The sequence below is a fragment of the Lissotriton helveticus genome, chromosome 3_1 (assembly GCF_964261635.1).
Source record: "Lissotriton helveticus chromosome 3_1, aLisHel1.1, whole genome shotgun sequence".
NCBI lineage: Eukaryota > Metazoa > Chordata > Amphibia > Caudata > Salamandridae > Lissotriton > Lissotriton helveticus.
The window spans coordinates 285172816-285200606 of record NC_136061.1 but is presented as its reverse complement, the minus strand read 5'-3'; the positions used below and the strand labels follow the sequence as shown (position 1 = coordinate 285200606).

The 27791-nt window shown below is 43.7% G+C and overlaps 1 protein-coding gene across 3 annotated transcripts in view; it reads right to left on the bottom strand.

Moving 5' to 3' along the window:
* Nucleotides 1-27791, bottom strand: part of TBX4 (T-box transcription factor 4) — a 758647-nt gene that overhangs the window by 110331 nt on the left and 620525 nt on the right. For all 3 annotated transcript variants that reach the window (XM_078679815.1, XM_078679816.1, XM_078679814.1), the window contains exon 4: nt 24330-24449. In XM_078679815.1, the coding sequence (XP_078535941.1) occupies nt 24330-24449 (120 nt within the window). The remainder of the gene's footprint in view (nt 1-24329; nt 24450-27791) is intronic.

Genomic DNA, 27791 nt, shown 5'->3' with positions numbered 1-27791 from the left:
CTACTAGCCTCGCTTCCTATCACCTTGTGGCCATTTGGGTGTCGATTATAAAATACTCTGCAACGTCCCTGTGGATTGGTACTTTAGAGTGCTTCCTATCCTCATCTACCTCAATCAAAATGGATCTGTACCAGGATGCAACCCATCTAATAATATTAGATGACTCTTCCATGTGATGGATCAGGCCTAACTGCGATACCAACAGGCAGCATTTCTCATACTGAACCTCGAGAAGGCCTTTGATTCTTTGTCTAGGAGTACCTAATCCAGATCCTAGAGGAAGCAGGCCTGGATCATCGTTTGTTGAGTTATACAAAGCTTTTGTATATAAATCCGACATTTATGGCGCTCATTGGTCTCTTAATTGCATTCTCCTTTCTAATAGGCCAAGGTACACGTCAGGGCTGCCCTCTTTCACCTATCCTATTCACAATTGCCATGGAGATGCTGGCTCATCACCTTCGAAGGGTCAGCAGTGGGGGATTCTCCTAGATGGAACCACACATGCGGTGTCACTCTATGCGGGTGACTTGTTACTATATATTCTAAATGCTTCAGCGGACATGTCTTCAATATCAATTATTTTTCGGGATTTTGCAGAAGTTGCTGGTCTCCAGATGAACTGGGAAAAATCATGTGCTTTTCCATTTTGCAGTGATGCACCCTCACAGGTAATCCAAATAGGAGATACTCTGCTAGCCTGAATGACAACTACGGTCCGTTATTTAGAAGTCCATCTATATCAATCACAACAAAGACTTGTTTAAAGGCAACCTGAAAAGAGCCCACTTAGCTCTTAGATCTCAAACCCGCTTCAGGCAGCGGCTTTCCCTTGCATTCACAGGCAGGATAGCACTTTTTAAAATCATCGCCCTCCCCCACCTCCTTTATTATTTTGTAAATGTTCCTTAGTTCCCACAACGTTGCTTTTTCAGCAATTTGGATCAATTGTTGGGGGGACCTATTGCGGCATGATGGGAAGCGTTGTGTTGCTCTTCAGAAACTTCAACTTCTGATGGGTCAAGATGGGCTTGTGGTGCCATCCTTTGAAACTTACCACCTAACGGCACAGCTCTAGTGGGTATCCTAATGGCTGGAAGAAAATAACCCGTATGAGACAAGCCCGGCTGACTGTCCTCTTCCATCCTATATAATACACCAGCTCCTACACCTCACCAGTAAGATACATCACTCCTGGTCCCTACATGGGTGGATCACACGAAAATGTCTAAATAGGGTTTTGCAGCTCATGAGTAAAATTACCCCATAATTCTCTAAACTCCCTCTCCAGGGCCTACCCAGTGATACATACTCTTTACCTTATGAAGGGAGGTCGACATCTCATCACATAGCTATACAAAGCTTTTAGGAAACACACAGGCATTCCTCTAGTTCACCTTCTACAGCTTTGAGAGGAGCACTTAACAAGACATCGTCACAACAAAGAATGGTCCAGAGCCGTGGAGTCCTCTAAGACTGTTTTGAAGAACGCTCATTTTAAAAACATCCAGTATATGATCCTTCATAGGGCATATCTGACACCCTCTCAATTAAATCGTATTTTCCCCACAGCAAATTTTACTTGCCCCAGATGTCTCATCCAGGTTGCTGACCTTCAGCATATACCCGGGTCCTGCCCAAACAGAGCAAGCTTTTGCCACGTAGTACATACTTCATTAATAATGGTCACCAAACTCACCACATTAAATTCATGGGGGGCTATCTCTTTAGGTATTTTCACCAGGCAAAAAAATCGCAGGGTGAGGGTATGCTTTGCCAACCTTGCCCTCCTGTTGGCAAGTGTCCCCCGGCTCTTTCCCAATGACATAAGAGGTTACTCAGATGGGGTGAGGCTCTGCATCGGGGTGAGAATCTGCATTGGGGTGAGGCTCTGCATTGGGAGGAGGCCTGTTGTGTACGCCAACACCCTGTAGCTAAAGCCTGGGATATCATGCTCACACAGTACAAGAAACTGGCTGGAGAGGACCCACTTCCCTCACTATCACTGATTTAAATGCCTTTGGTACCCAGATACCTTCCCCCATCAAAATATGTCAGAGTTCCTCCCCGCTCTACATACCCCCTAATTTCTGTTTCACATTATTATACTGTTGTCGCTTGTGCTCCCCCTGGTTCCTTCTTCCAAGGTCTGTAAGTCGCCCCCCATTATTCATTGGGCTCCCCTTATCCTTCTAGGACACATAGGGAGACATGACAGCACGTAGCTGAAGGATTCCGATATTTCTTAGTATTATGAGCCGGTGCATTTCATTCCTAGCCTTCATTGTGTTGCGCAAGCTGAAAATCATATTCTATTGTTACTTGCTATTTGTTTTACATGCTATTTGCGCTGATACTGAAACAACTCTGGTTTCATTATGTATCAAAATTGAAATGTACCTTAGGAATACTACCTATTTTTGTTCCTGTTGTAACTGTTAATGTCTATAGTTGATAAAACCCAATAAAAATTGTTTATCAATCTGTGTACAATGCATCATGACAGTCAGGAAGTAGCCTTCCATGCATGTTCTAGAGACAGTGACTGGCAGTAGCTATTCTGGCTACCTACCAGTTTCAACAATCTTTCACAAAGCTAATAACTCTGACCATGACAAGCTAGTGCAAAGGCTACTTATTTATTTATTTTTTATTGCAAGCAAATGCCACAAAAATCACAAGAAAATAAAGGAAAACAAGCATGTGCTTAACCATGGCAACCATAAGCTTGCAATAATAAAATCTAATTTAAAAATAATGTTGCAATCACATATCTTTTTAATAGAACAGTATGGATGCTCCCTGGCATGCAGGTTTACTTAGAAGAGATACTGAAATCCTTTGAACTTTTGAATTACAGCACAAAAACATATGATTTTTATTGATACAAAGAAAATGTGCTATTGGCTTTGAATTCCAGACCTACTAGCAGCACTGATGTCACAGGGCTGTTGAACCACACTATCGATGTTGTGATGAAAGGCAGAGGCCTCTTTCGGTAGGGGTGGGCAGGTAGCAGCTCCTTGCTTTACTGTGCTTTCTCGAGGTCAGGAATCAGCACAGACTGTTACTCAAAAACACAGTTCCTGAAATAGACATTGCCTTTCGCAAAGATTAAATCCAAAATGCTTTACAGACACAGGGTATGGTCTAGAGCTTGGTGGACAGTACTCTATCCGTCAGGATGGAGGAGGACATTAACCCTGACACACTACTGTCCGCCGCTGGCCCAGTGGTCATGGCAGATTCTGTCAAGTACAAAAGGTTTGGTGAATGGCCAGCGTCAATTTTGAAAGTTATTCACCAAACGTTTACCAACTTTTTGTTTTTCAAAAAAAAAAGTCAGAAAGCGGGAGTTTGTTTGTGAAAAACAAAAAACTTATGGTCCACACACACAGGGAAGTTTATTTTCAGTCCCTCACCGCCCACTCTAAATAGGGGGGCGGTGTAATGCCTTTCTTCTAATGGCCCCTACTTCACTGGAACGTTGGAGGTAGATTTCCATCGGTGGAGCCAACAGGGGCTCAATTGATGAAGTACACTGTCTGCCAAACTCTATATTATCCTCACGGTCTTGTTGTCTTCACTTAAACTATCCAAGGTGATATTTAAAGTGACGTAAAAACACAGTCCGCCCTCCTCTTTCCCTCACATCAATACCCTGATTTCCAGTCAGACTTCAAGGCGCTTTTAGTTTCATTGTCTAGCAATGCTTCTACATTTAACTACCGTTGCCTTCGCTAACAATTATTTTTATTTATTTCCCTGCAGTAGGGGCATTGAATTGTAGGGGCTGTAGGTTCAGAGGCTGCTATTCGTAGGCGGTAGGAGTGAAGATAAAGCAGTAGCTTGCCCGGTAAATCAATATGGTTGGTAAGTTTGCAAACACATATACACAAAGGAGGGCAACTCAGGACAGACACAGATCCATAAATGCAGTCAGGTTTCAGATTTAGCAGGTATCTACAAAGACCCAAAGAATCAGAGTCAGTATTTACACATTAAGCACTCTGGACCATCAAACAACTTTCTAAATGCTGTTGCTGCATTGACGTATCATTCTGGGCAGAGAACATTTAAGAAAGACCACAACCTAAAATTTCTCAAGGGTGACTGCCAAGATGGCCTGCAGTTAAGAAAATTCCCTTTCAAGGTGTCTTCTTGAATTCATAGTAACAGCATCACTACACACTACACATGATAGGGAGTCAACCAAATAGCTTAGTAGGGCGGAGACATTCAACTGGACTGGAAGAAGCCTTAAAGTCTAAATAACCTTCTTATTGTCATCAGTCCGCTATAGGGTGGAAAACCCACTAAATACTCAACTCTAGCTTGAATCAGATGTTTGGCTCTGACTTGGCCCTAGGTCCTCTAGAGATCTTGGGCCAAAAACAGGCCAAGCTTTCCTAGAGCTTTTCTCATCCCCTGTCTCATGTAAGCACTCACGTTATTCTAAGAGCCACCTGGGATCTGCAGAGTAGGGGTATGGCTTTGAATTTTGGTTACCTCCATAATCAAAATAATAAAAGTCAGGCACAGACAAGCCCCTCCCAGCACATAAGAGAACCTCAGATTTAAGAGCCTTTGTTTGATGATTATGGGGCAATTATCATCATTGTAACTGTATTTGGTTATTAAAAACCAATAGAGTGTACACAACATACAAAATAATACAATAAAACTAGCACAATTCATCAGGATGAGGCGTCATAAAAAACCAGTGCAAAGCTAAAACGTCATAAAACCAAAGGTGAAGAGCACAATGTGTTGTTATCAGATAGGATAGCTGGCTATACAGCAGCATATAAGAACTAAAGTGCAAATGCATGTGCGAAAATACAGGAAAGTGCAACAGTAATACAGTTTAAAAGAGTTTACGTTACAAGACTTGTCCATTTATACCATGCACTCTGAAGATACTTCACTACAGCATGTACAGCAAGTGGGTCTCGTCCTTTTTAAAAGGGAACAGCACAGATGGCTGATCTAATAGGCCCAACTTATGACATGCTATGATAATCCATTTGGAGCGGCTTGCTGAGTATGCTTGTCTCGTTATAATAAGAGCAGACATGACAAACAGCCGAGCCCCGGTGTTGGCTAACCAAGTGCTTGAAAATGCTACAAAGGGAGGAATGAGAAGCAACATTTTAAATAAAGGGATATCGCGGAAGCAAGGCAAATGGTATCTAAAAACTTTTCATAAGAACGAGACACTGTAAAAGTAAAAAGGGGGCGTGGCTTAGGCACCAAGCGTAATGGCCGCACATCGGTGAGGCTCCATGAATCCACAGGCCCCACCAGCTTAAAATCCAACACCCCACAAATACTTTAGTGGGCCAAAGAATACCAGCGGCAGCCATTCCAAGCCGCTGCGGAAAACGAGGGCGTGTTAAAAAGAAGAAACGCTTTGCGACCTAACAGCACCAGAACGCCTCGGCCTCAGGTAGAAACTCATGCCGCTCTACACTTCTGGCAGCGATAGGCCTTGTGGCGGAAGCAGCACTCAAGAAGTTGCACGGTGGCTTTGTGGTGCCCAGAAGAGGACCTGTGCCTATATCCCCCCGGCAGACCACCCTGAAAGGTACAATCGACAAGGGAACCGAGGACAAGAGGGTTTGCACTAACCTATAAATGTGTGAGGGCGGAGATGGGATTGGGGTGTCAGTAGGCCTGTAACAATAAGAAGAAGGACGACGGACAGCTTCTGTAGATTGGCGGCCACACCGGGACAATAGAGTAATGGCACACGAAACTGGGAGCAAAAAACAAATAAAACGGAAGGGCCATAAGCTGTGCGATTTGCAGCCCCTGGTGGGGAGAGACGACGGAAGGCTCATCGCGGCAACGGGCGAATGATCCCAAGTGCCCTGCGTTAAAAGAGGCCACTTACTTCCTCAGTGGAGGAAAGCGAAGTAAGGCTCAATAGTAACCCCGCAGGGCAGGATACCCATTCACCTCCCTTCGGCCTGGGTTTCAAGTACGGAGCAGTCGCCTGGCAATTGGACTAGGCGCATGACAAAGGTACGTGTGGACCATATGAGACTACATGGCAGCAGGCGGAAAAGGGCCTACTCCTAAATTTGAACACTGAGATATGGAGGACATTCCGCCTGTGCCGAAGAGTGGCGGACCTCAGTGACCAAACTGCCTAGTGAAAAGAGTGGAATACACAATACCCAGACACTTGCGAATGGGACATGACGACAGCCCTCTGGGAGAATCCCAGCAGGCCGAATAGAGACATCGTCCCTGGCGTGGGCAGCGGGATGTGTTCAGAGGGACTCTCACTGGGGACCAACCCACAGGCAGTCATGTCAGGTGCAAAAGAGCTGAAAAACACACTCCAAATCAAATTGTATAAGTTCACGTCCCAAAGTCGGCAGATTCAGATTCAGCGCAGAGGGGAAACGCAGCTAAAATAGCAGATTCCGACAAAAGGGACCAGACATTAAAAGATGTCATGGACGCCAGTGCAGTTGTGCGAACATCGTTGGAACACAGAATGGATTCAATCACTATCGAGATGATGCTGATGAGAGCAGACCTGCAGGAGACAAACGAGAAAGTTAAGGCCATAGAAGCGACCACCCAGGAGCTTGGTGAGGAGACCAAACAAATGCGACAGGAAATTAAATAACTCCAAATTGCCAGCAAATTGACAGAAAGCAAGCTTGAGGACTATGAGAGTCGCTTGAGGCGTAATAACGTCAGAATAATTGGAGTACCCAAAAGATCAGAGGGCCCAGCTGCAGATCTCTTTGTGGAGGATCTAACCTATCCAAGTTCTTCATGTTGGAGAGAGCACATAAGGTTCCAGGGGGCAGGCAAAACCGGGAGCACCCCCACGCCCAATCTTGGCAAGATTTTTAAATTGCAGAGACCGAGACGTTGTATTGCAGGCCGCTCATTCGTCTCCCCCGGTCAAATATGAAAACAGCAAGCTGTCCTTCTTTACAGACTTAACAATGGCTGTACAGAGACAGAGGCAAACCTTCCTAGGTGCCAAGAAGCAACTAAAAAAAAGAGGTATCCGTTATACTATGTTGTTCCCTGCGAAGCTCCGTGTCGAAGCGGAGGATAGGGCGTGGTTCTTCGCTACTCCGGAGTCAACACTGGAATGGCTGGATGGATGGAGGCCAGCAAAAGAACACCGTCCCTGAATGGAGGAGCAATGAGATTAGCCAGTGAAGAGGGATCTGGGGAGTAAAGAAGAAAAACGGAAGCTGCACCAGTGCCGCATGACCATCAGACCAAGACAAGCGAGGAATGCTAAGTGACTTTATTACCATTATTTGATTTCAATGCATGGAGGGGCAAAGAATACATAAACAGAACTGGCAGTCACGGGGTGGAGGATGAACCCCCCCAACTTTCATTTAGTTCAGAGTTAGGATGACAGGCACTCTGCACAGTTGAGGTCATGGACAGTTCTGAGCCCAGAGTGCAGGGAAGCAGGGTGGGGGGAAGTTGGGTTTTCATAGTAGAATTTTATAAGTTTGATGACAACACAACATCGCACATTCACGGAACTGGGAGGGACTCACACAGAGGGGAAAGATGTCTGGCGGCCACTGCCAGTAACTAACCAGATCCCCAGACACATCCACTTGATCGAACGTAGATACAGGAGACAGTGAGGTAAGCAGTGTAAAGGGATGTAGTTATGGGTTCATCGGGGGATAAAATATTCAGGCTCCTGTCCTGGAACATGAATTGATTAGGGGACAAACTTAAAAGAGGAATAGTCCTACAATTTATTCAGCAGTTTTCTCCTGAAGTGGTCCTACTCCAAGAAACACTCTTAATTGGCAACACATGTAGGGCACTGGCGAGATGGGGATATCAGCTCGTGGCACACTCAGGATTAACCTCGGGCTCCAGAGGGGTGGGAATCATGATAAGACCATTCTTTCCTAAGACAATTGACCATACCTGGAATTATACATCTGGGAGAAACGAGGCTGTAGTGGGGAGGTGGAAGGGCATGTCGCTCATGCTGGCATCTATCTATGTACCCCCAGGAATGCAGACACTTACCCTTAAAGACCTGGGAACGGTCATGCTGACATTCCCCGAGGGAAGACTGGTTATGGGTGGCGACTTTAACTCAGTTGTATCCGGACATATGGACCGGTGTCCACCACGAGATTTGGGATCCACGCAGACAGTCCTCCCCACTTTCATGGAAGGAATCGGGCTGGTGGATGCATGGCGTGTCCACATTACTTGTTAGTTCTCCTTCTATTTGTAGGATTTCTGCTTCTAGTTCGCCCAATTCGGCATTTCTCTCTTTCTTTGCCCCAACTATTTGTGAAATTGCTTGTCCACGTCTAACGGGTTTAAATGCCTACCAGAGTGTCTGTGCCGATCCCACCGATCCCTCATTATCATGGAAGTAATGCGCAATTTCTTGTGCGATTTTCTCTTTTATGGTTGGGTTACGAAGATGCCAGGGATTTATCGGAGCTAGTCTTCCTGCTTGACCCTCTCCCGACCCCACCTGTACCCAAATAGGAGAGTGATTCGATATGCTTGTGCCAAGTATCTAACTTCCTTTATGCATCCCACCTGATCTGCCGGTGTAAGGATATAATCGATCCGGGAGAGACTATTGTGGGCCCCAGAGTGGAACGTGAACTGGGTGTCCAGGGGATGTTGGACACCCAGGACATCCAGGGTTGATTACATCCTTGTCCCATTACCCATAGCAGATCACTACTATGGGTAACGGGACAGCCCCAAATATCATTCGCTAAGTTGGTGAGGGGGTGGTACGACGGAGGAATAGGACTCCCAGATAACAAGAAATATTACTGGGCAGCTCAGCTGGTAGCCATCAATCACTGTATGTAGCGGCCCCAAGATGACCCCGGGTATCAAATGGATAGGTGGCTGCTGCCGGGAGGATTCTATGTCAGGGCACTCTATTCTAAACCTGCCAAACTGCAATTAACTGGATCCACAGCACACTCTGTCCAGATATGGCACACTGTCCACAAGAGCTTGGGATGGACCAATAAAATCACACAAGTCACCCCTTTGTGGGATTCAGAACAATTGGGTACCCTAAGTAAAACTAAGGGATTCAACAAATGGGACATCATAGGTTTGTCTCGGGTGGGGGACCTATGGAAGGGAGGAGAGGTGATGGCTTTTTTGCAACTACAGCGAGAATATGAACTGGCAAATACAGAAATATTTAGATATCTGCAGGTGAAACATGCCCTCCAAGCAAATATCCGCACGGGAGAAACACTCCCCGAGGCATCGCTATTGGAGGATAGACTCCATGACGAATACATGCCTAAAAAAGCAATATTGCTGACCTACCGGAAGTTGATTAACCAAACCCCTGACCCTCTCACGCAACTTTGTGGGAAATAGGAAAACAATTTGACAGAATTCGAAGACAAGGACTGGTTAGAGGCATTGGCTTCACCCAAAGAAGACAAAATCTTGTCTAGATTAAAATTAGTACAGTTAAAAATATTTCACAGAATATATTTATCGGGACAAGCACTGGTAAGAATGGCATCCGGGGTGGACCCCCACTGTAGTCGACAATGCAGACACAAAGTCACATTCCTACACATACTTTGGGAATGCACCCACATTAACAAGTATTGGAAAGAAGTACTACACTGTATGTAAAAAAACCTTGGGACTGAGCATGTCCCTAGAAGCCAAAAGATGTCTGTTAAATATTTGGGAGCCATCAGCTTTAAATAGCAAAGAGAGAAAATGGGCAACATTGGGGCACATGGTCGCTAAACAAAACATAGCCAGGCTTTGGGGGTAGCAGGAGATTCCTACTCAAAGTGCATGGAAAAAGGACATTGGCTGGTGTATGTTTAGATAGAAAACTGTGTATATTTCTAGGAGATGCCCGAAAAAGTGGACGCAAATCTGGGAAAAGTGGAATGCATACACAGGAGATATCTGTGCCCTGCCACTTATTACCCCCCTTCCCTCCCCAGATGAACCGGGGCAAATTGTAAACTGTAACGAGTAATTTGCTTACCATATGTAAAACTATGGAAAACCATACAATGCAATTGTAAATAACAATGTATTCCCGGTAAAACTATCCTGATGTGTGTAATGTTGATAAATGTCATCAATAAAATGAATTAATAAAAAAGACTGATTTAATACACCTACGGTTCCAGGGGCTGTATGTTTAGCATACTGTCTTTCCCAAAATCTAACTTTTACCAATTTCAGGATGCCTTGGCTAATGAGTTCAGGTCAATTCCAGAGGTCTTCCAAGCCAAGCTCCATCAAGTTCGTCTTGATGGATCTTAAAAAGGAGATCTTCCTTAGGACTCCAGGCCTTTCAAGGATGTAATCAAGACCCTCCCTGTATAGTTTCAGTGCATCCTGATAGATAGTAATTTTCCTGTTGCAGAATGTTCTAATGATGTTATGAATATGTTAGCCTAATGTGTCTAACCAATATGCAGTTACAGCGTATTATTCATGTGCTGCAACCCACTGAGCTATTTTTGTAATATGCAAGCTTCAACTTCTCTCATAAGAGAGAGAGGCTTGTCTATGGCAGAGAGAGACTTCTGAAGCTGACATTTGCTCTGCAGCTCCAATGTCTCATGGTACAGTTTCCCCCCCTCCCTTATGAGCAGAAAATCCCTGGTTTCAGCATCTCTCGCCTTGGGTATTTTTCTTGCAGAAATGTTTCCATGCTCTGGAGAAGCCGAGTCTCGGCTCCGTGGCCTTGAGAGAGAATGTTTCTTTTGCAGGTGCAGAAGCTTCTTGTGTGAGGCTATTGTTCGCCCTCTGCTGAGTCCAGTACTTTTCCAGTCTGGGCGTGTCTTTACCCTGCCATGCTATGTTATAATGTATTGTCCTGATGAGATGAGTCAGTCCTCTCGGTGCACTCCCTGGGGTGTAGACCTGACGGGGCCCATCTGCAGATGAATCTTATGGCCTAATAAATATATTTCTAATTCTTCTCCACTGTCCGGCTGGTTTATTATATGAGAATGATAGATGAGTGAGGTAAGTCGCTCAGGTGGATTTGAGCCACGCTTATCAGATGGCGCCCGAACAGGGCCTCCGCGATAAGGATCTTTCTCACCCGTAAGTGGGTAGCAGAAGGCTGGGGACCCTCTGGTCGGCACGGTGGGCCTGGGTACCCACTTTGATGCCGAGCTTGGTTCTCGTAGCACTGCCCCACCCTGCTGATCGAGAGAGGTCCCGGTTCATGATCCTGCGCCGGGGTCCGGAAGGCGGGACTTTGGAGCTGACCGTTTTGGTCCCAGCAGCCGGCGGTGGAGAACGGTGGATGTCGGTTCTGCGAGCGGAAGGTGAGTGGTCCGACTGGTGATTGAAGGAGCTAGGGTGCTCCTGGGACTAGTGTGTCCCCAGTGGTTAAGGGAGCTAGTGTGCTCCGGGACAAGTGTGTCCCCAGTGGTTAAAGGAGCTAGTGTGCTCCTGGGGCTAGTGCAAGTGGCGCTCTGACAGACTATTGGTGATGAGGGTTTCGGGTGGATGTCTGTTTTAGAGCATCCGACCGGGTGGTACTGAGACTGGAGTGTGGCTCATACGGTTAAATACTGGGAAAGGACCCAAACCCCTAGTGTGAGTGGTTTGATGGAAGAGTCCCAGATCTTCTGGGGGTAAAGTGCGCAACGGTCTGTAGTGCCGCCCGGGTGGCGGATGTGTCCTCCAACCTCAGAACAGTTAGTGTACTGTTCGGTCTGCGGTAGGGTCCAGGTTCCCCAGGACTTGGTTGACGGGCCTTGTCCCATTATGGTAACACGTGTTTGGCAGGGACTCAATGCGTAGGACGTGCGTGTGCGTGTTCGTGTGCGGTTGTATGTGGTTGTGTGTGGAGATAGTTGCTTGGTTCTTTTGTGTCTGGGTATGTGTGGGTTCTTTGGCGGTGTCTGATTGAGTGAGTTTGGTGGTGTTTGATTGAGTGTGCAAGATGCTGCGTTTCAGTAAGTTGCGATGTTTTGGGTGTTGCTGCAGTTCAACTGATGTCAGATTGGCCGAGAGCCAACCCGCTCCTGTAGAAGACTCTTTGAATTTTGAGATGTATGTGAATATGGATTTATCCCAATTTTGTTTAATATTTTTGATGCAGCTAAGATAGATAACTTCCAGGAGAGATTGTTTGCTAGGCACAGATGTCAGAGCATGTTTGAATCCCTAAGGTTGTGGCAGAAAGAGGTTCAGCAAAGACAGATGAGAGGATAGCCCAGAATATGGACAGATCAAAAGTTTAGTTTTAAAAGAAGACAAAATGTGTACATTTAAAGTTGCTTTTAATGGCTCAGTGAGCCAATGTGAGCAGTGATTAAGAGGATGGGGTATGCATTTCATGTAATATGTCTGTGGCTGCCTTTTGTTTGTGTAAATGTTTGTTTGAATGAAGTGAGTGCGTCTTGTTGCATGAGTTAGATTGTCTGGTCCTTGTGAGCTACCTGAGATGGTTGTGCCTGGCTATCAGTGTGTTTTTCATGTAGTTTAAAAGTGCATGCAGGGCTGTGCTCTATGGAAAAGAAAAGAATGAGAAGAAAAAAATAACACTGTGGCCTTTTAAAAAATAAAATGTGTTTGGAACTTATTTAATTTGGTTTCTTTCATCCCCTTAATTTGTGAACAGTAGAAGATGAAGAAAAGAATAAGGATTTGATTACCAGTAATTAGAATGTATAATAATAGAATGTAGAAAGAGTGTAAAGTTAGAAAGAAGTGAAAAAAAAGAGAAATGTATTTTTTAAAATAGGGTTAATTATTGCATGTTAGAAAGAGTTAGGAAGGCTTATTGGCTTTGTCAGCGCCAGAACGAGGAGGGCAGAGTGCGAGGCAGATTTTGGCCTTGAGGTCTGTAAGGTGGTGGAGGGCCAGAAAGGCTGGAAGGCTGGCTAGCAGCCCAGAATTCTTAGCTCTTGGAAGACTGTGAGAGATGCATTTCTGAATGGCAAAAGCGGGCCTCAAAAGGGGGTGGAGAGCAGGAGTTGTTTAGTTAGTTTTAAACATGACTTGTTGAGTGGATGTGTTTCAGTGTGTGAATTTTTATTCCGTTCTGGAAGGGTTAATTAGAAAAGGGAAAATAGATGCCGAGCAGGGCAGGAGTGACCTTGGTGTGATAAATCCTCTTAGGAAACAGCTATATTAATCGGCCAGATGCATTTGTGATATTTATAAAAATATATTTGAATGGTGAGCACAGTTCTTCTTTAAAATACTCCAAAGCTTATTTTATAAAAATTTGCTTTTGCTCAGCTTGAGGACAGGGACTATGATTTAATTCAGTTCTGCCAGGCTCTTCCTTTTCTAGTGGCACTAAATAACTTTTAGATGCGCTGTGATTTACCTTTCGTTAAAAGAACAATAGATTGGCCTGAGGCAATCTTCTGGCAGAAAAGCAGGGAAGTGGAAAGTTTTCTAGAAAGGTTTACTCATTTTGAAGGTGATGGCGAAGGAGTTGTGAGCAAAATGTATTCATCCCATTCAACACCCACTCGAGTATCTTGAAGAAGTTCTCCTTCTTCTGGCTGGTCTTCTCCATCACTCCCCGTAAGGTCATCCTGTATTTAGACAACTGGAGGAGATCGCAATTTTTGCACCGTAGGCGTAGGCTGAACTACTGGCAGGTGTGACTGGAGCATTTGCAGGGGGAACATTAGCTGTGGGAAAACAACGATAGTAGTCATTAATCATGTGACGCAAATCAGTCACCAGAGAGACAGGCATTGAGATGGATTCTTCCCTCTCCTCAGTGTGCGGTTCTTCTTCCTCCTCATAGTCATATGATTCTTGAAATGACTCATATCTCTGAGGATTTTGCCTCAGGACAATCCTTAAAAGAATAAACCTCTTGAACCTCCTGGCATTCCTCCTCATCAGTCTCCTGATTTTTATTCTGCAGTTGAGAGGGACTGTAAGCGGAGACATTTTTGTCCACGCTGTGAACTCAGAGGATTTCTTAAACGTCGACAAGTCCGTCGACGATTGGAAGGATCTGATAGAGATCATAGCCTTCGACTTCGGTGATTTAAAAGTCGTCTTCGACGGAGCCCCCGGCGACGAAGCTCCCGTCGTCGAGAATCAAATGGTCGTCGACGAAGTCATCGACGGAACTGCAGTCGATGGAGTAGTCATCAACGAGGTCGTCGTTGCAGGGATCGTCGACGAGGATGCTGCTCTTCCCGTCGACGGAGTCGTCATCGACGGTGTAGTATTGGAGACTGCCCTCGATGCCTCAGTCATCGTCGAGATCGTCGCCATCGACGATGTTGTCGTCGACGACGTCTTCACAGATACTAGCCTTGGAGACACCACAGTCTTCGTTGACAGAGCAGAGGACACTCCCCTTGAAACTGAGGATTTCTTCAGAGGAGTCTGAGGGAGAGAAGATGAAGATGTCTTGTTTCCCTTAGTTTTTTGTTTTTTAGGATCCACTAATTCTTCTGAAGTGGAAGATTTCCTCTTTTTAGAAGACTGGCTTGTGGATTCTTCCTCTGATTCTGAATCTGAGGTGGCCTTCTTCTTCTGAAGCCACAACAGAAGACGTGCCTCTCTATCCCTCAAAGTTTTAGTTGAAAAGGTTCTGCAGTGTTTGCAGTCCTTAGCCACATGCTTGGGATGAAGGCAATATAAGCAGTCTTTATGTGGACCTTCAGAATAAAGTCTAGCTTTTCCACAAGATCTGCAGGGCCTGAAAAGCCTAATTTTAGAGTTTTCAGCCATATTAGGATACTAGATGAAGCACAATACTTTAAATCCAGAAGGAAACCTGTCAGTTTTAAAGGTCAAAAGTTCACTCAGGAACAGAACTGAGCAAAGCTCAGGGAGACTCCTTCTCACAAGAATGCGGTTGGGAATCTGAGGTAGGAGAGCTCTGAAGGGGAGTGCAATGTCAGGGCTTTCTGCTGATTGGCTGAGTTTTGGACCAAACAATAAGGAGGTCTGGTTACCAAATTATGTCATTCCCTATGGGATTTTCTATGCAGTTTTTCTCTATGGTACTGCTATGGTCATTCTGTTACCGTGAGACTCCCACCATGATGACGGGGAAGATACAAGCATGTGAATCTATGAAAGATTCAATACTGGAGAATGATGCATCTTCCCACAGCTGATAGTCAACAAACTCTGCAACTACATGTCCTACCCTACCAGTGCCGTGCAGCACGCGCCAAACAAATGGCACGAAAGAATTCTTATAAACTGCAACAGAAAACTAAATCAGGTACTGAAATGTGCTTTTGAATACAGTCAACCCTGTAGAGTCCTCACCAGCCTGGGAGTATGTACCAGACCGCGCCACATACAGAGCTCTGGTTTGCACGTCTTTATTCGTCAGCATGCAACCATTTATTGAACGCACTGCGTCACAAACTTTATTAACCAAATCCAGCCACACCCATTATATTATGTAAGGAGTCTCCCAAGGGCCACTAGAGTGTTCATGCACATAAACTCAGGATACATTATCTCCCTCTTTGTTAAATAAAAAGTGTGAACAAATATGTACACATTACAATTCTTCAAACCTTCCAGGTCTACTTGTACTTGTACTTAAAACAGCACTGTTTCCCAAGGCATAGATGAGTTAGCCTACACTGCCCAGATCTTGTCTATTTCTTCTGTTCAACATCAAGCGCTGGGATGCTTTCGAGTAGCCATGCGCTATATAAGAGCCTTTTCAATTCAATTCAATTCAATACAAGATAGAGGAGGAGCGCCTTCATCTGGCATCTCTGGAGAACAGTTGAATGCTTGTCTTGGGCACTCAGCTGAACTTGCCTCATTCGCAAGGTCTGGAGCTGATGAACATCAAGGCAAAGGCTTAAAGTGTGACGAGTCCCTGGTTATGGATTTTCCAGGTTGTTGGGCAGTTACCATATGTCCTTTGCTTGCCACTACTCTTAGCGGTTCAGCATCAAACCGAGTGTCCGTCTTGCTTGTCCACTTTTGCTGAACAAAAACTCTGTCTCCTTTCTCGAAAACCGTGTCTTGATTATGTCTGCGCTTGTCAGCGTAGGCCTTAATTTTTCACTTGCAAAAGATGTAATTCACACGAATCTCATCCGGGTCTATTGACCTGCTAGTGGACCATTGAGGTATCTTCGTTCCAAGAGCTCTCCCAAACAGCAAGGTGGCAGGACTGTCATAGAATGTGGGGTGGAACGGTATTCATGAAGGGCTGGGAGCAGTGCAGACTTGAGGTTGATGCCTTCCATTGAAGGACTTTGAACCATCCTTTTCAAAGTACTCATAAATCGTTCAACAATGTAATTTGCCCGTGGCCATAGAGGTGTACTTTTCTGATGTTTGATGTTGAAACAATTAAGACATTCTTTGAACTCTGCTATTGAAGGGTGGACCGTTGTCACCCCATGTTGTGAAAATGTCACCCAGCCTTTTGATGACTCTGTCATGTGTGGTTGATGATAGGTCTTCCACTAGAGGAAGACATGAGTACTCATTGTCAAATACCATGAGATGATGTCTGCTGGTGAGAGGTTCGAAGAAATCAACAGCAATCCTCTCCCAAGCTTGCTTAGGTAGATCAGACATGTTCAATCGTCAACACGCTGTAACCACATTTGATACCTGAGGTGCTCTTTTAGTTGCAGCAATGCCATGATGTCCTTCATGTTCAGTTTAATAACTTGCTGCTTTCTTGGATAACTATTCTTGCCCCTTGTAGTATGACACCATCATGTGTAACAGAAAATTCTTTACGAACATTTTTGAATTTCTGGTATTCAACATCATATGTAAGAGGTCAACTATGCTTCTTCCAGAATTGTGTTGTAATAAATTCCTTGAGCTTAAGCATGTCTTTGTCAATATTAGTAGATGTCAGAATGTGATCAATAGAAAGATCTTCAGATCAACTTGACTTTACTATAAAATTGATGTAGGCCTCAGCCGCTTTGGACAGTGCACTATGACGCTGTAGCGGCACTTGTGAAAAATTGTCTGCGGCGTTTAGATCTTTCCCCAGTTTGTGCACAATAGTGTAATCATAATCCTGCAGAAGCAACCCTCACCTCATGATGTGAGTGGGCATTTTGGCTTTTGGATTCTGAAAATGGTGATCAATGCTTTATAATCTGTGACAAGGGTGGAATGCTTTCTGTACAGAAACACATGGAAGTGATCACACACCCATACTACAGCTAAGCTTTCTTTCTCTGGTTGAGGATAAGCATGTTCCGTCTGAGATAGACTCCAGCTAACATAGGCCACAATGTGTCTCTGAGCATCAGGTTGTCCATTATGTTGGTCAAGGATCGCTCCCAACCTCATGGAGCTTGCATCCACTACAATTTCTATTTGCAATTTTGGATCAAAGTGAGCCATTTCAGTTGCATTTTCAATTGAGTGTTTTATTTTCTTGAAACTTCAGTCACACTCAGATGACCATTCAAACGGAACATTTCTGTTTGTTAGTTCTCTTAGGGTGATTTCCTAATAGCATATTTTTGCGATTCGCTATTAGGAAATCGCAAACTGCAATGTACTACAGTGTGTTTAACACTGTTTGCAATTCCCAAATAGGTTGCAAGAGACCTGCCTCGTCAATATTCTTGAGGCATGTTGTAATCTGAACCCATTGGGAATGGGCTACACTCCCAGGGATGGTGGCCTACAGGGGTCAGCATAACACAATGACTGAGATTACTTTTTAAGTAAAGCTTTTTTTTTTGTAATGAAGCTGGTTTTCTTTAAAGGAAAGCAGAATGTGTTTAAAAAATAAAAATGAACAGCTACCTTTTCATTTTTTAAGAGCAGGCAGTGGTCTGTGGGACCCCTGCCTGCTCTAAATAAATGCTGGTGCCCACATTCACAAAAGGGATGGAATCCCTTGGGGACACCTTCCCGTATGCAAACTGGTTACCACCTCCTTCACTGAGTGGATAAAATATGAATGTTTCACTCACAGTGAAAAACTTACCAGGAGCCATCTCCAAAAAGGATTGCAGCATTGTCACACCTTCTGGATGGCAAGTATATGGCAATGCCTGTACCTTTTAGGTGTCAGAAGTCACCCCCTCTTCAGAGAAAATATGCCCAAAGAATTTAAGTATGTTTTTGTGAAATTCACACTTCTCATCATTTAGTGTGAGTCCTTCATCAGCATGCAGACAGTACACTTGTACCCAGTACACATGTTCCTTTCATGTAGCCCCAAACAACAATATATTATCACTGTAGCTAAACATGTTTGACAGGCTGAATTACTCGACTAATGACATCTTGAAAGATTTCTGCAACTGACGACACACCGAAATTAAGTCATTTATATCTGAACAAACAAATATGGATTGAAAAAGTAGTAATGTACCTACAGTTTTCTTCCAGTTCAAGTTGATGGTAACCTTTGTTCAGATCAAGGCTGGAGAAGACTTTGGTGCCATTCAGCTGTGTGATCATGTATGCAATGTGTGTACTTGGATGTCTTTCTCTTGTGATTGCTTTGTTGACCTGTTGCATATCAAACCAAATGTGCACTGAACCTCCACTGTCCTTTTTTGGCATTACCACAATCTGTGAAACCCCTGGTGTCGTACCAATAGAGCGATCGATTATGTCATGCTTTAACAGTTTTTCTAGTTCTTTCTCAATGGCTTCCTGTAAGTAAAAAGCTATTTGACGGTGTCGGCATGAAATGGAGCGAATATCTTCATTAATGTGAAGCTGCTCCTTTATTGTCTTAAGTTTCTCAAGTCCATGAAACAATGTTGGGAATTGACTCACTATTTCAGAATGGGCATTCAAGGTTTTTTTCCCAATAATCTTTATTGGTTTTTGGGCAATGTTACATACCCAGTGTGATGTAGGAGTCTCACTTTAGTACATAGTGTCAAGTGCTCAGTTTCTATAAACAAAGATATAGACAGGAATTTCAAATGCAGTACAGGTGAGTCACCTGTTTTTCACAACCGTATTCGGCAAATTGGAAATAATCAAACAAGAAACATGTTTTACAGGATCTGGTCTGACACGAACAAGTAAGTAAGATCCCAGGATAACATTAATAATAGTTACAAGTGAGCATCATTGGTAATATGAGTCAGGCAGCTGTCCATATAACAACGCTAAAACAAAAAAATAAAAATAAAACTAACCGCCCCAACTTACCCTCGCTCTTGTGTATAGTCCCCGTTGCTGATACAAAATAATGCCATGATAAGTGTTGTGGGGTGCCCGTGTTTTAACCCTCTATAATCTAGGGTGTTTCTATTACTCATTTTAACCATGTTAGATTGTATGTAGTACTTCATGTGGGCCCGCCTCTTGGGGTGTCCAGACCCTGTGGCTTCCTCAAATTGGACAGCATGACCAACCAAGCTCTCAGGCCATCCTCAAGCCTGTCATTTTTTCACGTGTCACATGCGTACCTCTCCTGCAATCGCCCCCTCAGACACATGTTCAACCATGCCAGATATTTAGGGGGTATTTGGGCTAAGCCATCTTTTCGCTATATGGCTCTACACAAGGACCAAGCTGAGGCAACAAACTTTCTACTAAATATTTTTGGGCAGGAGAAGGAAGCAGGCCCATTAACACCTGATGGATCTCCGGTGGCACTGCCCTACCTGGGGCCCTATTCAGATTAGGTATAATGTCCTGCCAGAACGGTGATAGGAAGTGGCATGACCATATCATGCATATGAAGTGTGCTGCAAGGCCCCAGAGCATGCACAGCAGTCAGATTAGTTGGGAATGTAGCATGCAAGGTCTGCAGGGTAAGATATGTTTGATTTATAAAGTTATATTGCAGGAGCTTGAATCGTGCGTTGGAACTAACCGTCCGCACTCCCTTGTATATTTTTCCCCATTACTTAGACAAGAGGATCTCCCAGTATTTCCTCCCATTTGGTCTGTAGGTTGAGTGGATGGAGTGGCAGATCATCGCAAAGCACCCTATATACATGGAAGATGAGTCTACAGCAATGGGCACTCAAGTTGTAGTTAATAGGAATCAGTCCCATGTCAGCAGCAACATTGAAAACTTAATAAGCACACACTCAACAAAGTACCTGTGAGTACATGAATGAGCACTTGCACTATCGTTTTCTAGTGCTGCATGGTCTCCACAAAGGATCCCTTACTCTGCAAGGATGTAGAAGATAACCAGTTATACACCTTGGTTCTTGATGGTGTGAGACATGGTATCAGAGACAGGTCTTTGTACTTTCCTGCTGGCATGATGTTTGTCGATGCACCATTGTCTATAAAGAAAGTTGTAGGGCACCCATTCACCTTGAGCGTGAATTTAGGACAATGTCCAAAGGTACATTGTAGCTGTAAATGGTAATTCTTTTCAGACTTGTATTTTTTCTTGCAAGCGACCAATCCTACATGCACACGTCGATCTGTGACCGATATCATCATCGCACATCCATTTTCCTCATTATCACTCGATGACATCAATAAACTGCTGGACGATGAATATGATAACGATCAACTTCGTTTTGTTTCCACTTGCCTTAGTTTATGTTGCCGTTTGGCCTTCTGGGAGTGGCTAGAATGCTTCTGGAACTTTCTGGTGTACATCTACTCGTGTCTTTGTGACCCACTTAGTTTCTCTTTCGCTTTGCAAACTGCCATGGAATGGTTTTCCTTTCAACAGCCTTTGCATATTTTTCCGATAGCAGGACATATACATTCATGTGTAAAGGTGAATCTGCAGTGGAAACCCTTGTGTTCCTGCTTACTTTTCATGATTCATCCATTTGTATTGTGGTGCTTTACTCTGTTCAACAGCCTTCATTCGTGAAGACATAGAGCTCCAACGCTGTTGAAGCCATATCATTAGCAGACTGCAGCTAAAGATCCTTCTCAGAAGTAACATAAATACTAAAAAATACCACAGTTCAAATGGTGCACTAAGGCCTAAAGGCACCATGAAGTGAAATTTGATGCCGGATTTCACGTGACTCTGCCATACTAGTACGTCCTGCTGGGAAGATCTTAGCGTCTCCACTTTGGTGCAGGCACCATATTTTCACAAATTGGCCAAAATAACGAAGGTGAACAAACTTAAAGAATTAAGATACATGACTCCTCGTGACAAAAAGAATAATTTTGAGCGTCAATCAACTTATGAAATACGGATCATTCACATCATCAAGACCATTGCCAAAAGCCTATAAAGGCCTGAAGTTACAACAGGATAAATAAAAAAAGGGGTCACAGCTACATGCGAATATTTTTCTGTCCTTAGGAAGGTCTGAAGGAGTTATACCATACAAGACCGAAACGTCGACTACTGAGTCCATTACTACATCTGCTCTTCATTACACAAGTGACCTTTATTTCACAAAAATAAGAGTCATTTGTCTTTTATTTGCATTGGTTTGGACTTTTTATTCAAATGAATTGTAGGAATAAGTTCTCAGATTCTTGTTCATTTGAAAGCATTATGATCAGTTTTCATTGTTAATATGTACCCTATAAATTTCTGCTCGAAATATACATAAAAGAAATATTTTTGATATGATGGTTTTCCCGTGTTGCTTTCTTCTCATGTTTTTCTCTGTCTAATAGTTAGACTTATAAACAATTTTTCAGATACCAATTGGGTTGGAACAGACAAACATAGGCATTTAATTGCAAATCTGTTATCTGCGATAAATATTTTCAAGCAAAATCCCTTGCTGGCCCTCTATTGAAGTTTCCAATGAGCTTAAGGCTAAATTATTAGGTGACACAGTAAATGGCATGCTACTTATGTGGGTACTGTTATTATCTTCACCACTGTGACAGTGACGTTAACACCCTGCCACTTTCCTCCAAATAAAGTATTTCTTAGGAATTCAACAAACACACAGCAAATTCTGTATTGCAAGTTGCAAAAGTATGTAATAAGATTATATGACTAGTGTGTAACTAGACGCCCAGACAAGCACGTTGCAGCTTGCTCCCTGTTACTATAAAAAGTGCTCTGCTATGCATGATATAAATACTCCCAATTAAACACATACACAAAAAACTCTAAAGTAAGAGACTATGAGCTAAGATTCTCCATCTGCTCAGCCAACCAAAATCTATTTCACTTCCACGGTATATGGTAAAGTCGACTGGTATTTTTTATTTACAATAACCATCTTTGTAACTCTGCACCCCCAAACCAAGGTAAACCATATGTAATTCAAGAGAAATTGGAAAAATATCTTGTCTTTGTGCTACTACCTCTGACATCAAGGATTGCTTAGAAAAGACACAGAATGGTATTTATAGTTACACAGTCAAGCAACAGAGCAGCTGGTGTGGTAGTGGCAGCAAATACCCACCAGCCAGGGCAGCCCGCCTCATTTAAAATTGCCCATTCTGGTCACTGCTCAATCTCGCACCTGCATGATGGGATGCTTTGCTGGCATGATGGACCTCCCGCTTCTGTCATTCCAGAAGAAGGATTCCCAGAGCACGGGGACCATTTTCAGAAAGTACAAAATGAATGCCCCAATGCATCAGGAGATTTCTCACACCACATTGGGGGAAATTTGACGGTTTTCTTAGGAGATGATTATGATGGTGGTCATAGACAGAAACAACAAAGGCTGAAATGCTGTGAGATGGCTGCATTATGTGGGTAGCGGCTCCAACTTAATTCCAACCTGCAATAGCGCTGCGGAAAGAATATTTCCAATAGCAGGGAGAGCAGCGACTACACAGGTTTCAGCACCAGGCCTGTTGTGACTAGCAGGGTAACCTCAAAATAGAGGTCAAAATGTACAACATATTAATGGTGGTGCTGCAAGTACATGCGGAATTTGAAATAAAATGTATTGACCAGATTAATTTCGCCTGATGATAAATCATTTTAGAAAGCTTTGAGAAAGCTAGCAATCGTCTGAAATATAAAATTAATTATTGAAGACACGAAATAACCTAAAAAAAATGCCTACCCCTTGTCACCGTTTTGCCATTTACATATATATTATAATTACACACTTTTAATTAATTTAATTTAGAAGTGATGATTTATATTTAGCAAACTAGGAACTTTATTTTTAGATACATGATCAGAATTAAATTTCGGTTGGATTATCCACATTGTGTGCTAATCTTAATTCCTAACAACGAGAGTGAACCCTTTGGTTCTGATGCACAACACACATCAATTTTGCATGTTCCTGGTCATTTAAAGTCTACGTCAGTTCACTGGTTTTATTGTCTTCCCTTGAGTCAATACTAATGGGGCCACTGGCCCAGGTGCAAGACCACCAACCACATGAGTAATTCTTACCTTTTACCCAGGTCTAACAACTGCCATCTGCTCTATCCTTTCAAGATCATATCCTGTGTCTGTGTCAACCTTCCGTTACTGTTTCCCAAATTCAAAACTGTGTGTCTGGATTTTTATGCCATGCTCTGTCCAAATTGCAGCTGCCTCTGCTAATTGTATGGCTTACTCATCATGGAAGACATTCGTCTTTCTAGCACCAACCCAGGCGTTCACTGCTTTGAGGCATATTCTCGGGTGTTTTATGTGTAGAGGGAGCCATAATGAGAGGCTAATTCGAATGGACTATTTGCTGCCAGAATAATTTAGCCCATCTCCTTTGCCAGAAGTGATTTTCCTTCATTAAGTCTAAATTGTTTTGACTGGACACCAAATCAGACTTTGCCATAGCTTAAGTAGTTTGCCATTGCTTACTGCCAGGGGCAGTGGGCATTCTCGTTCTTCGATTAAATGTTCAGCTTCAAGTATGTTGTTTAACCTCTTGTTTGCCCTCATGGCTTTACTTTAGTTCTGTACAACTCTTCCAAATCTCAAACTTACTGTTTTTCCTTGTTCATAAACAGGAAAACTGGGATAATTGACACAAAAAGCACAGACATCTGGGAAAGTATTATTCTTTTAGTCCACTGTTTGCACTGGGACGACATGACCCTAAAGCATCCCATTCGATGGCAACCTTTCCAAATGAGATCAGGAGAATGATAAATAGAGCTCTTCAGTGCTGTGCATTGAGAGGTCATCCGGTATTTTCTTCAGGCACAACTGGCAAGGAGAAAACCTCTGGACCAAACTTTAAATACATTGAAGACACCATTGAGGCATAATGTGTTTAAATGCCCTGGTGTCATGCTCAGCTTAAAATATGAATTTTAGGGAAGAGGGGACAACATGGGCTAATTGAAACTATACAATCAGGGATTCATGTTTCCTCTGGGTAAAAGTATAAAGGAGGCAAAAAAAAAACGGCTAGCATAATCTTGCATTTATCACTGCGCATAACAAGTTAGACAAAGTTTGAACTCAACACTAACTAAAAAATAAAAATACCATAGAAAAAAGAATATTTTGTTATTTGGGAGCTCCTTACCATTTGTTGTCACAGAATTTATACCGATGATCATCCGCTGGAACAATGTCGATCAATAGAATGTACTTAGTCTTCGGATTCATCCCTGTGACTTTCACCTTATAGCTGGGGAACATCCTCCTTAAAGAAAGAAAAGAGTTCTAAAGTAAGTACGAGATGTCATTCTGACGTAAGGGCAAACTTAGCTCGATCAGTGGTGTCACCACCATATAGCATAGGCTCACATAAAATGCTAATCTGCACTGGTTCATCTGCCAGCTTTCATGTCACTGAAGGGATGCTGTATTATCTAGAAATTATTTTATTCAAGTATTTAATGACTTGTTTGATTTTTACAACCAAACATAGCCCTCGCTTCTGCTTCCAAGAGCTCTGTTACTAATACAACATTTAAAGATCATGAGTCCATATAGTTAAGGTAATATGTATATACCAGGTAATATATGGCTGTATGCATGATTGGGGTAATTTCAGTCCAGCGTGAGGTGGTGTTGGGCTCCCACATTGACAAACTCTCACAACTAGGATTATTGTCATTTGCTTGTGCATATAAACAGCAGTCAAGGTATGGTTAGCATTACAATACTGTGAAATAGTGCCCCACAGTATTGTCTCCATGGATTCCCCCACTAGTCTCTTAATGTCGTTGAAAGGCTCATTGAAAACACATAATTTTAAAATAATTCCTAGAGAGTAGGGTTCAGGTAGATCTCTCATAGAAGGGCTGAGAGCATTTCAAAGAGGATTACTCCAACGTAATATAGCTGGTCCCCGGGATTCCAGGGCCCTGTGTTAGCCGTACCATCTCCGAAGAGCCACGCAAAGCAATCTACTACATGTAAAGGCAATGATTTAGTATAACAACTGGAACCTGGTTATCTTACATCACAGATTGGATAGGCACCTCCATGCCAAGCTGTTGTTCAGCACAGACTGCCCTATCTATTCAAACAGCTCGCATTGTCCAGAAGGTCCAGCACAAGCTTGTGGTGTGACATGCTCAGTGGCCCAAGCACATATCTTTAAAGAACTCCAGCTCTTCCGGTCCTGCAACACACAAAACCTGTCCTCCTCTTTCCATGGTAAAACAATATCCCAAAAGGTATGAATGAAAAGGCAATTTATATTGCATGCACAATGCATTACATAGGTCAGAAAAAGGAGACACTTATTCACAAAAATTTGAAGTAAAAAAATTAATTTTTAGTATCTTGGTATTCAAGTCATGAAGGGACAAATTCATATAATAAAAGTTATGTACAGCACACAATTCAGAAATTCAATTGACAACCAATAAAACTTGGTGCTCAATATATACAAGTGATGAGTGGCAACGCAAGTGAAAGAGTGAGCAGCGATAAACGGCGCAGGGTGAGCAAAGTGAAATATATACAGTGACTAGCTCAACATGTGACAAGGAATCAGTGACTTTATGTTGCACAATTCGCAATTTAATTGGAGTCACAACGGGATGCGCCTATAGTTTACGCCGTGGAGTCGACGGCGTTTCGGTCCTTAAACAGTGTGGACCATCTTCAGGACTGGGTTGTCTCGTTTGGGGTGCTGTAGGCGGGTGAATTATCAGCCCTGATCAGTAGGATCCGGCGGGAGTCGTCTGATCATCTAGGAACTGAGTCTTCTAGACGGATGGGTGAAGCGTCACTGAGTGATCGCGGCAATTTTTAATATTCTGAAGGCCAGGGACCTGGAACAATACAGGAGCTGGTCGCGTAGTAAATACGGGTCGGCGTACCGGGGGTCAGGAAGCCAGCGGATGGCGTGTGATTCACACGCCAACCGCAGGCTTCCTGACCCCCGGCTGATACGCCGACCCGTATTTACTACGCGACCAGCTCCTGTATTGTTCCAGGTCCCTGGCCTTCAGAATATTAAAAATTGCTGCGATCACTCAGTGACGCTTCACCCATCCGTCTAGAAGACTCAGGGGCAGATTTATGAGGCACTTGCGCCACGTTTACGCCGCTGTTGCGTCACGCAAGGCAGCGTAAACGTGGCGCATCCCTACGAACGATTTACAACGTGACGCATCTAGGCAGATGCGTCACGTTGTAAAGCCCTGCGCCGCTTGTGGGCGTTCCGGCGCAGGGTGGGCGTTCCGGGGCAGGTGCGCCTCGCAAAAGTGGCTGAGTGAAATCTATAAGATTTCACTCAGTCACTTTCAGGCCAATGCTGCGTCAAAAGCCTGCGCCTGCTTGAAGCAGGCGTAGGTCTTGACGCAGCATTGTGGAGATGGGGCACCCCCGAGCCTTGCTGGAGCTGCGTCGCGCTTGCGACGCAACTCCAGCAATGCGTCACCTTTACGGCACAGATGCGTCACGCATCTGTGCCGTTTTTGCCCCATGGTGCGCCGCATCATAAATGCGGCGCACCATGGGTGGCGGAGCTGTGGCGCACTGTGGCGCATGTTAACTGGCGCATCCCTGGGGATGCGCCAGTTAACATAAATCTGCCCCCTAGTTCCTAGATGATCAGACGACTCCCGCCGGATCCTTCGGATCAAGGCTGATAATTCACCCGCCTACAGCACCCCAAACGAGACAACCCAGCCCTGAAGATGGTCCACACTGTTTAAGGACCGAAACGCCGTCGACTCCACAGCGTAAACTATAGGCGCATCCCGTTGTGACTCCAATTAAATTGCGAATTGTGCAACATAAAGTCACTGATTCCTTGTCACATGTTGAGCTAGTCACTGTATATATTTCACTTTGCTCACCCTGCGCCGTTTATCGCTGCTCACTCTTTCACTTGCGTTGCCACTCATCACATGTATATATTGAGCACCAAGTTTTATTGGTTGTCAATTGAATTTCTGAATTGTGTGCTGTACATAACTTTTGTTATATGAATTTGTCCCTTCATGACTTGAATAACAAGATACTAAAAATTAATTTTTTGACTTCAAATTTTTGTGAACAAGTGTCTCCTTTCTCTGACCTATGTAATGCATTGTGCATGCAATATAAATTGCCTTTTTATTCATACCTTTTGGGATATTGTTTTACCCTTATAGCTTTAAACCCTAATCCCGATTGGTTTATGGGTCACACTCCTGTTTTTCTTTACAAAACTCCTATTTCCATGGGCACCACCACAATGTCACCTCCTTCACTGCACCAATGAAACCAGTCTCTCATCCTCTTCCACCTCCGAAGTCCTATTAATTACGATACTGTGAATACAGCCTTTCTCCAGTCGCTTCACGAAGAGGAGACCAAGATCAGACGTTGCCTCCAAGGTTCAGGGAAATGTACTACCTCATTGGTGTTCATTATCTAGCATCCATGCACCAATGCCACCAATCTGGCTCTACTGAATTTACCACATTGCCTCCACATTCAACCTTAAGCAACCTCCACTGCTCAAAGATATCACTCAGGGGCACAGCTCAACGCACAGCTCAACGTCCACGCAATAATGTCAGTAACATTAATAACATAA